General features: G+C 40.3%; 1 protein-coding gene across 1 annotated transcript in view; it reads right to left on the bottom strand.

The window, feature by feature from the left end:
* MXRA5 (matrix remodeling associated 5) overlaps positions 1-11370 on the bottom strand; it is a 65689-nt gene that overhangs the window by 15983 nt on the left and 38336 nt on the right. The window contains exons 2-4 of the mRNA XM_073616385.1: positions 11029-11238; positions 4994-5123; positions 2314-2704 (exon numbers count right to left, since the gene is read on the bottom strand). Of these exons, the coding sequence (XP_073472486.1) occupies positions 2314-2704; positions 4994-5123; positions 11029-11231 (724 nt within the window). The 5' untranslated portion in view covers positions 11232-11238. The remainder of the gene's footprint in view (positions 1-2313; positions 2705-4993; positions 5124-11028; positions 11239-11370) is intronic.

Below are 11370 nucleotides of genomic sequence, written 5' to 3'. Positions count from 1 at the left end.
CAACTTCCTGTGCAAAGCGAACAATCACATGGTGTATATAAAGCTTGCTATTTCAAAATCTATCAACTTTCTAATATGAACAGCTTAAAAAGTAATGTAATAAAATCACCTTTTAGAGCACTGTATAAATTAGTGTGGGGAATATAAATAACTATGGGGAATTACCACATACGCCAGACATGGAGTTACCACATACCCCAGACATGGAGTTACCACATACCCCAGACATGGAGTTTTACTTTATGAAGTTATGGCAAGCTGAACATTTTAGAAATATTTCAAATAATTTAAAGTGGTTGTATACACAAATTTGACATTTTTACCTACAGGTAAGCCTATAATAAGGCTTACCTGTAGGTAAAATTAATATCTCCTAAACCTGTACGGCTTAGGAGATATTCCCTTTGCATGCAGCCACTGATGTCAGCCCCACTGACCTTGCCGGGAGGAAAACTCCTGCGCGCATGCGTGGGAGTGACGTAATTGCGGCTCCGGACACTCACAGCACCAGAGCCGGGAATCGGAAGACACACTGAGGGCAAGATGTCAGCTCCCTCGGCGTGGACCAGGCTCCGATACGGGGGCTTTGTTCTGAGGTAAGCATTTCTAGCATACTAGCTCATTATGCCTTTGCCTTGCAGGGTTTTTTTTTTTTAAATGTGCGGGTATACAACTGCTTTAATATAATTTATATTAGTTTTTCCTCACAAAAGCAGGAAGTAAAGTTTGCATGTGCAGTACGTCCTCCACCTTGCCTAGTTACATCAAATATCACCAAATTTTACCTAAAATGAAACCAATAGCAAAAAGTTTTTTGGGTGTGGGATACTTTCTCACTTTTTCCCTAGTAAAACCTTGTGAAGCTTTACCTAATTTACTAAGCTCTGGAGCAACTGCACTTGCATAGCGAAACTACTCTTTACAAAGTGCACAGTCTATTTGCCTTTATCAACCCCTAGTCTTACACTGGCACGCAGAGGCTGCTTTACTAAAAAATTTGATAATGTTCACACAAAAAAAGACTTTTAATTATCCAATAGTGTGAAAAGAAAATGCCTGTTTACATATTTTAACTGTACATCATTGGATAACTGAAGTGAAAATGTACTCAATTTATTGTATTAACATTCTCGAATCCTTTAGTAAATCAACCTTACAGTGTGTCATTGGAACAGAAAATGAGAGGCAAACTTTGCAGTGGGAGTACATAAATAAAAACCTGACTGACCTTTAGAATATTATTCACTCTCTCCAACCTAAAGGCAAAAAAGTTTTAGTGTATGTGGTTGTCAATTATAGTAGATGTTACAGTTAAAATCGTCCACTTAAAGGAGTTGTAAACCCTCAAGGTTTTTCACCTTAATGTATTAAGGTAAAAAACCTTCTATGCTGCAGCTGCCCCTCAGAGCCCCCCTTTTTCTTACCTGAACCCGATCTTTCCAGCGACGAGCACGAGCACAGCAGCTTCATCTGCTATCTCGAGTCCTCATTGGATAGATTGATAGCAGCAGAAGCCATTGGCTCCCGCTGCTGTCAATCAAATACAGTGATACGGGAGCCCGGGGCCCAGTCCTGCTGTCTGTGTCAATAGATGCAGCAGCAGGACTCGGGAGCGTGCCCGCACCAATGCCGCCAGGCAAAGCGGCTCTCCATGGGGGCACTCGATGTAAAGGAGGAGCCAGGAGCGCTGCCGGGGGACCCCAGTATTGGAGGATCAGGGCCGCTCTGTGCAAAACCCTTGTACAGAGCAGGTAAGTATAACATGTTTGTTATTTAAAAAAAAAATGAACCCTTACAATTACTTTAATACAATTGGGCCCCTCCCCCACTACAAAAAGCTAAAAAAAAAAAAAAAAAGAAAATACCTGTCGGAAGATCATTCCCAGTTTCTGTCTGTGGCGCCTACGTGGGGGTGATGTCATCCTTCTTCTTGCGAGTTAATGGGAAATATGGAGTATCCGTAATCTTGCAAAAACACAATCATGCACTGTGGTGCAGCAACTTATGGCAACATGTTGAGTACTCAGAATTCTCTGGGATCTTACCGAAAGCAGCATGACATCACCTCCTGCAGTACTAAAGCTGGACTAAAGGTAAATATATATACCAAAATGTTTCCCTACTTTATTTTGCTGTACAGCTGCTATATGTGGTGAGAAAGGGACCAGAGGTATTAAAGTTTTGTATGGCTGTCAGCAAATCTAATAAAATGACATACATATTTTAAAAAACCTAATCTCTTAAAGAGTAAAGGAATAAAAGATTAGTTTTGCTTGAGGTTGGCCCTCAATATACATATTGAAAAAATCTTACCGTTTGATTGTTCATCCCATTCAAGTAACCATTTTAACTGGCAATCACAGGCCCAGGGGTTCCCATGGAGGTACAGATTCTCCAGCAATGGCATTGTTTGAATCATACTAGCTGGAAGTGTTTGTAGCATATTATCTGATAAATAAAGATGTTTTAATGTTGATTGTCGGAAGTAGTCCAGAAAACTGAAAGTGCAGAAGGTGTTGGGATGAAGCTGGTGAAGTAAGTTTCCTTCTAAATGAAGTAGTCTTAATGCTGTTAAACCATTGAATGCATTAGGATGGATGGAATCAATTTTATTATGGTCAATGTGTAATCTTGTTAGGCTAGAAAGTCCATGAAACGTATGACTGGTAATCACTTTCAGCTTGTTGTAGCTCATTTTGAAAACCTGCAGAGATAAATAAATATGGTTAAACCAATAATAATACAATACAATTACATTGCAGTACAAAATTAGCCTTTTTTTTGCATCCTATGTATGTGTTGTTCTGTCTTTCCCTCTATTTCTGTTTGTCTGAAATGTTTTTTTCTTTAGTTATTCTTTTTAGGATGTCCATGAACAATGGTATTGGGCATACTGGATATTGATGAATCCCAGAATTGTATTTACTTGTTTAAACTTTTTTTCTGAGCAGTGTTGGAGTTTTTAAATAAATACTTAAAACAGAACTATACCCACCTCTGCTCCAGTCATGGGACATCCTCTTCATCACTGGTGCTGACATGTTCTTGCCAGCTTTTTCCAGTTTTGGGATCTTTGGCCATCTTGCTTGATCAGGCTGGGATACATCCCAAAAATGTGAATGGAAGTTAATTAATCATGGCACATGCTGGGATTGTACAGTGAGCTGTGTATTTGCAAGAGTTTAATAGAAGGGAGGTAAGAATTGTTTATTGCAGAAGAGCCAAATTTTATATTTTTAACTAAACTTCCCCTTTAAATTAGTCATAGTGCAAGGCTAAGGGAACTCTTCATTACTACTCCAGGGCAAGAGATGGCAACTTGATGCACAAGATCTCCTTATTTTCCAGCATCTCCTCACCTCGCTGATGGTGTGGAAGGGAGCCATACTTTTTTGCATGCATATACTTTTTTTATACCCCATGGAGCCAGCTCTGTGTAAACAAATACATTCCTCAAAGTTTTATTGCTTTATTCTACTGTCTGCTAAAAGTTTCATTTTGCATTGTGGGATGCAATGCCAAAATCCTGCACTACAATAAAAAAGAAATCTATGGGTACAGAATATATTTACCTTTCCTTCCACCCTATGCATGTCAAGTGGTGGTTGATGTCACTATCCTCATGATGAGATACTGCGGAATGCTGTGTAGTCCAAGGCACAGGAGGCAGAAGCCAGGGGTAAGATAAGTATATCAGCAAACTTATTTAGTACAGCAATTTGACATTGGGGTAGGTGGGCTTAGTAAACAAGCAAATCTTGTATTTGTAGTGTCCACATTAAGGGCTTGTTCACACTTGACTCATTTTTTTAACTTATACACAAACACTCCTTGAGCACTAATGTGCTTTAGCATAGGCATTAAAGTGACTTTTTACAAGCATTAATGACACTTTAAAAACACCCCCCAAATGCCTTATGCGTGGTTTTAAAGGGAAGTTACATTACAGGAAAAAAACAATTTGAGGTGTGGCTTGTGATGGTGAATGTTTCCTGTGTACACTTCATTTGCAGGGAAGGCAGCAGCATGGATTCCTTTACTGTGCTTTTTCTCATGCTTGGCCTCCTGCAGATGATGCTGATGTATGAACAATTGGCTGAGCAGAGGCACGTTGATGTCAGCCATCTTCAAGCAGCACAAACTGGAAGTGCATAGAAGGAAGTGACTTCAGGACACTCTATGCTCTCCTCTATTATTACAGGGCATTGTGGGACATTATATTCCTCCTGCGTAGCATTACCATAGATTTGAATGGGAGGCTTTGAAGGGCTTTAAACACCTCCTGACGTGATATGAGGCTTACATTTTGAAGCAAAGCGATGCCAAGCAATGCTAACACTTCGTGTTTTGATAATCTGAACAGCACTGTGTGCTGTCCATAGTATCATTTGCATAGGTGTTAGAAGGGCATTAAAACTGCCCCTCAAATACCTGTTTTCAATGGCAGTGTGAACATAGGCAAGGGTTGTGTATACAATGTACTCAAGTTGGGAGCATCCTTGGGCCACAAAAATTTTTTTTCTGAAATCTGAAAAAAGGAGTATGTACCATTTACTGTCTGCTCTTTGGACTCATATCTGTTCCAAAATTTTAGCTATTTCAAACTTCTAATAACTGTATGACCATTTGGTAGATGCTCAAATGTAAATTCCATTTAAGACTTAACATTTCATAGTACAAATTTTCTGTATATTACACTTTTATAGTTCTCCAAACTCTTGTAGTTTTCTAAACTGATTTCCTATGCCACAGAAAACAAAGATTTTAAGGTAAACCTACCCACAGGGAAAGGAGTAGGAATACAGTGATATAAGTGTTATAAATATTGACCAAGCACATTACCTCATTACAGTACTACACCAGAGCAAGCTATAAGGATACACTGAACCCAGTTTAAACAGATTCTTTGTGAACTTTATTATCCGGTTAGAACTAAAGTGACATTTTTACTTACTTACATTTGTAGACATTTAATGTAAGTCAAGCATATTACCTGTAGAGAATTCAGGTCTCTAAAAGCACCATTGGGAATGTTTTGCACATCATTGCTATGAATCAAAAGCATCTCCAGTTTTGAAAGTCCAACAAATGAATTTTCAGGTATGGATTGAATGCTGTTAAAGCTGAAACAGAAGATAGTATATTTGAGAAATGTAGATCTCCTATTCTAAAAGTTCAATGCAATTGCAAACTAAACTCAGGCAGGAAGTATTGGATTTTTTGAAACGTCAATTCACCAAAATGTGATATTCCACAAGTACGATTTTTAGGTTACTTTTGGTTTATCTTTCTTGGGAATGTCTGCAATGGCATCTCCCTGCCATGGTCCCCAGCTTTGTGATTGCCAACAGTGGATCCTGTTTCTGTTGAAGGAGTATTATTTTCACCCTTGCTGTTACAATCTCAAATTAGAGTGCATATAAATTCTAACAATGAACTATTTTTCTCTTTTGGTCTATTAAATATAATAGTGGAAGTATTTTGTTTGACAAGTGCAGAAAAGTAGTTGTTGATCCTGCTGGAAATGTAGAGCTGTCTTGTGTCCTATGCTCTCTGCCAATGTTAACTCATAAAGCCATTTCAGCTCTGCCTAGCTCACTTCCTTGAACCACAAAATACCCCCATGTTGTGGAGGTAAGAAGAAGGAGAGGTGTTCTTTAGTTCAGATAAAAAGAAAACTGGATAGGGCTCAGCGTACATGTACATCAGTCTGTTCCTTGATGATGTGACATCTGTCCTAATTAGGGATGAGACCGCGGTTCGAGTAAAACGTAAGTTCGACTCGAACATCGGGTGTTCGCCTGTTCGCTGAATTCCGAACAAATTTGGACAAGCAAACAAGGAACAAATTTCCGCGGGAAATTCGAGTGCAAGTGGAATGCTCTATTATACACTGCGAGATCGCAGTGCATTGACAGCTGCTGATTGGCCAAAACATGCACCTGACCTTCATGCTTTGGCCAGTCACAGCATGCTCTGCTGTGAGAGCCATGATCGGCCAAAGGCAGAGTGCCTTTGGCCAATCATGGCTCAGGGGGCTAAGTCCATGCCCCACACTATGTAAGGCTGCTTACATAGCGGCCATACATACTGTAATGAATGAGAGCAGCAAAAGGACATTTCTAAAGGAAAATATGTAAATTTAAATTGCTTGTGGCTGTAATGTATTGTCGGATCCCGGCAATAAACATAAAAATCATTGAAAAAACGGCAATAAACATAAAAATCATTGAAAAAAACAGCGTGAGTTCCCCCCCAGTCCATTACCAGGCCCTACAGGTCTGGTATGGATATTAAGGGGAACCCCGTGCTAAATTTAAAACAAAATGGCATGGGAGTCCCCCCAAAATACATACCAAACCCTTATCCGAGCACACAACCTGGCAGGCCACAGGAAAAGGGGCGGACAAGAGAGCGCCCCCCTTCTGAAACGTACCAAGCCACATGCCCTCAACATGGGGAGGGTGCTTTTGGGTGCTTTTGACAAGAGCCTCTTCCCCACAACCCTTGCCCGGTGGTTGTGGGGGTCTGCGGGCGGGGGGGCTGATCAGAATCTGGAAGCCCCCTTTAACAGCCCCCACAATTCCTTTATTAAAAAAAAAGTGTCTTGCAATGTAAATTCATCTGCAATCACAGCCCCGACAGTCCCGAGAAAAAAAAATGGAAAAACTGCCTCGATGGAAGGCGTCCCACCGACTGCAGCCTTTTTGCAATGACAGCTCTTATATATCCAAGGGTGGGGCCACCCAGTGACGTAAACAGGTGACCACACCCCCCTCTGATGTCACATGATGTCAGAAGGGGCGGGGTCACCCAGTTACAGGATCTGGGGGTCCCCTTGTTAAAGTAGCTTCCAGATTCCGATAAGCCCCCCACCTGCAGGCCCCCACATCCACAGTCCAGGGTTGTCAGGACGAGGCCCTTGTCCCCATCAACATGGAGACAAGGTGTTTTGGGGGGACCCCAAAGCACCCTAGCCATGTTAAGGGCATGTGGCCTGGTACGGTTCAGGAGGGGGGGCGCTCTATTGCCCCCCCCTTTCCTGCGGCCTGCCAGCTTGCGTGCTTGGATAAGGGTCTAGTATTGATTTTGGGGGAACCCCCATGCCATTTTTTTTAATTTTGGTGCGGGGTTCCCCTTAATATTCATACCAGACCTGAAGGGCCTATTATGGACTGGAGAGGGGAACCCACACCATTTTTTTCAATGATTTTTATCTATATTTCCGGAATCCGACAATACATTACAGCCGTGAGCAAGTTTAAATTAAATTTTTTCCTTTAGAAATGTCATTTTGCTGTGGTAATGTTATGAACATGGGAAAGATGCGCTACTTTAGAGGCAGACTAAGGAGACCCCACAGGCACGATATTTAGAGGAATAATTAATTTTTATTGTTTTACTTTAAGCATTAACAACTTCAATACTGGACATTTTCACGCCCTTCCTGCCCAGGCCAATTTTCGGCTTTCAGCGCTGTAATATTTTGAATTGCGTGGTCATGCAACACTGTACCCAAATGACATTTTTTAAATTTTTTTTCCCCACAAATAGAGCTTTCTTTTTGTGGTATTTGATCACCTCTGCAGTTTTTATTTTTTGCGCTATATACAAAAAAAACAGCGACAATTTTGAAAAAAAAATCACAATATTTTTTATTTTTTGCTATGATAAATATCCCAAATTGAAAAAAAATACATATATTTTTTCCTTAGTTTAGGCCGATATGTATTCTTCTACATATTTTTGGTTAAAAAAAAATCGCAATGATGGTGATCTGTGATTTTTATTGTGATTGTGACATTGCGGCGGACAGATTGGACACTTTTGACATTATTTTGAGACCATTGACATGTATACAGTGATCAGTGCTATAAATATGCACTGATTCATGTATAAATGTCACTGGCAGGGAAGGAGTTAACACTATGGGGTAATCAAGGGGTTAAATGTGTTACCTAGGGAGTGATTCTAACTGTGGGGGGATGGGACTGACTGGGGGAGGAGACCAATCGGTGTTCCTATATACTAGGAACACACGATCTGTCTCCTCTCCCCTGACAGGACATGGATCTGTGTGTTTACACACACAGATCCACATTCCTGCTCTGTCAAGAGCGATCGCAGGTGCCTGGCGGACATCGCAGCCACCGTGCACACGCATCAGCTCCTCGGTGACACGACTGGCGTGCGCACCGCCGGGAAGCCAAGGACGTCATATGACACCCGCCCAGGATGGGAGAAGATCCCATCTGCGAATGTCATATTACTATAGGTGGGTATTGAAGTGGTTAAAATCACTGCTCCTGAAAAAACTGCAGTTTTTCAAACTTTTTTTGCATTGATACATGTCCCCTGGGGCAGGACCCAAGTCCCCAAACACTTTTTATAGCAATAACTTGCATATAAGCCTTTAAAATGAGCCCTTTTGGTTTTTCAAGTTCGTGTCCCTTAGACTTTAACGGTGTTCGCACAAATTTTTTGCCTGTTCGCATGTTCTGCTGTGAACCGAACGGTGGGGGGGGGGTGTGTTCGGCTCATCCCTAATCCTAATGCTCAAAAGGAAATCGTGCCTAATGCGAGCACTGACAGTGCAGCATTGGAGGGGATCACCAGCCAGGTAAGTCTGCCATGATGTGCTAATATACTGTGCAGACAAGTACATTTGGCCTGAGAAACATTTTTTGTAGAGGTTTATTTCTGCTTTAAGCAAACGCTCTTTGATGTCATTCTACAACTAAAAAAATTATGGGTGGCATTTATGTCAGGATTAACAGGTATTTTTCTCCACTTGCAGGACCATGAAGGAAAAAATATGTTTTTTGCATATTTTTTTCTGTCCTGGCCCTTTAACTGGTTTAGCTTATGTGGCTAGAAAAATAATTTGAACCAGTAAGTCTAAAATACATGATCACAACAGCAGATTTCCATACCAGGATCTCAGCACTGTAATCTTTTGATGCAAGAAAAGTTGGTCTTCAACACATAAAATCATATTGAAGGAGTCATGAGTATGCAAATAAGGGATTCCTTATATATTAGAGTGGGTTCAAACTTGCTTCATTTTAGCTGAGGGTTAGTGTGAAGAGAGAGGAGGTTAGTGTTTAAGATTAATGTTAGGCTACAGGGAGGGAAAGTGAAAGGGTGGGTCTTAGTAGAGGTTAATGTGCTTAGCTACCAGAGCTGTGCGTTAAAAACTGTTGGTGCTGAGCTGAAATCAAATATATTGATTCATTACATTACTGTAAATGTAACTTTAACCCATATGGCCCAGTGATTTGTTAAACCGTTTTTTAATAAGCCAGAAAAGTACAATGGGCTAACTATGAGAACCCTAAGTTTTTTGTGCCCTTTTTTTTATAAAAGGCAAACAAGCAATGGGGTTTATTTACTAAAGGCAAATCAACTTTGCACTACAAGTGCACTTGCAGTGCTCTTGAAAGTGCAGTCGCTGTAGATCTGAGGGGGACATGCAAGGAACAGCATTTCTGCTTGCACATGTTTGGATGATAAAATCAGCAGAGCTTCCCCTCATTTCAGATCTTACCCTCAGATCTACAGCAACTGCACTTCCAAGTGAACTTCCAGTGCACTTGTAGTGCAAAGTGGATTTGCCTTTAGTAAATCAACCCCAATGCCATTTAAAGGATAACAAATTAAAGCCCCCACTGGTGTCCCTTTTATGACACTAAAGAAAGTTACAGGCATACCCCACTTTTAAGTACACAATGGGGTTTATTTACTAAAGCTGGAAAGTGCAAAATCAGGCTCACTTCTGCATAGAAACCAATCAGCTTCCAGGTTTTATTACCAAAGCTTAATTGAACAAGCTGGGGTTAGAAGCTCATTGGTTTCTATGCAGAAGTGAGCCTGATTTTGCACTTTCCAGCTTTAGTAAATAAATCCCATTGTGTACTTAAAAGTGGGGTATGCCTGTATTACCCAAAATTGTTTCCACTACCATAACAAGCCCCTAGATTGGCAGTGGTTGAAACCTACATCTTAAAAACCCCTTTCAATTTTTTTGCTGACTCTGTCGCCAACAGGGAGAATAACAATCTCTATTGTCCTGCTCACCATTATCCCTGAGGCAAAATATGAGGGGATATTTAAAATTCTAGTATTTTTTACTGGAGCAAGAGGCAAGGGAAACCCCTCCAGTGAGGACACCTGTTCATGTGACAGCTGTCTAGAATGTGAATTTTCTTTTAAAAAGGTTCCTTCCATTTTATGTTGGGCCTTAAAGGCAGAAAATGAAAGGAACTATCCCCTGTGGGAAAGAGACACCAGAATACAGGGGTTTTAACAAAACAAAAAAAAGTACACTTTAAATTTATTACACCTGTGTGTCTTGCCACGGTAGAAATTAAAGTGACAATAAACTCTGGTTTAAAAAAATTCTATTCAAGTATGTACATTTTAACGCAACAAAGTACTTTCTATTGCTCTCCAGATCTACGAATTCCCTTTTTTTGCTGTTGTGATCTGACTTCCTGTTAGAGGGTGCCTACGTTCTTTCTCTTTGGTTCCACTGTAGAGGAATGTAGCCACCCTCTCTTGCCCACTCCCGGGATGGACTAGGGTCTATGGACTATAGGATTTGAAGTGTGCATAGAGCAGTGCACATGATCGAAATTAGCATGCACTGCTCATTCCAAACAAACAGAAGTGAGAGAGAAAAGGAGAGGTTCGATTACTCACATTGCAGGAACAGCCAGAAAGACAGAGTAACATGATTTAATGAAAAAATAGATTACAGGGCTATTAAGTAGTGGATGTGTATGGGTTATTTTCAGAAAATAAGGCTATCATTTAGTGTTACTTGGTGCTTTGTGGCAAATGTTCTCCCAGTGGGAAATCAAAGAAAGTTTTGTTTCAGGTAAGAATATTTTTAAAGGAAGATTGCTCCAGGGAGTGCAACAGTGGTGGCAACTTTAAGATTATGTCATTCATCCTTTACCAAGTATATGTAAATTGCTGATAAAATTGTAATTAGGATACAAATGAAGATAACGCTTTTATACATACCCCAAATTAATCCTTTCCACATGTTTTGGTATCCTTGTTGGTACTGTTGCTAGTGATCGAAAAGTGCAATGAACTTCAGTGTTGACATAACAGGCACATGGGTGAGGACAGGATAAGACACTTTGCGGAAATCTTAAGGTTATAATAATTACTGGCAATAACCATAAATGTATCCGGCTAAACATTCTGGTTAATGTCTTCATTTTTTTCCTGCGGGTATAAAAAAGGAAAGTTTTTTTACAGGTGAAATTGAGTGAATTTTTAAATAATATGTGACATTATGAAAGTTCCAGAAATAAAAATTTGTATATTTTAAAACCTGTGCAGATGTGCAGTCAAAAA

Source organism: Aquarana catesbeiana, linkage group LG02 (genome assembly GCF_042186555.1).
Source record: "Aquarana catesbeiana isolate 2022-GZ linkage group LG02, ASM4218655v1, whole genome shotgun sequence".
NCBI classification, from domain to species: domain Eukaryota; kingdom Metazoa; phylum Chordata; class Amphibia; order Anura; family Ranidae; genus Aquarana; species Aquarana catesbeiana.
This window is presented reverse-complemented; position numbering and strand designations above follow the sequence as displayed.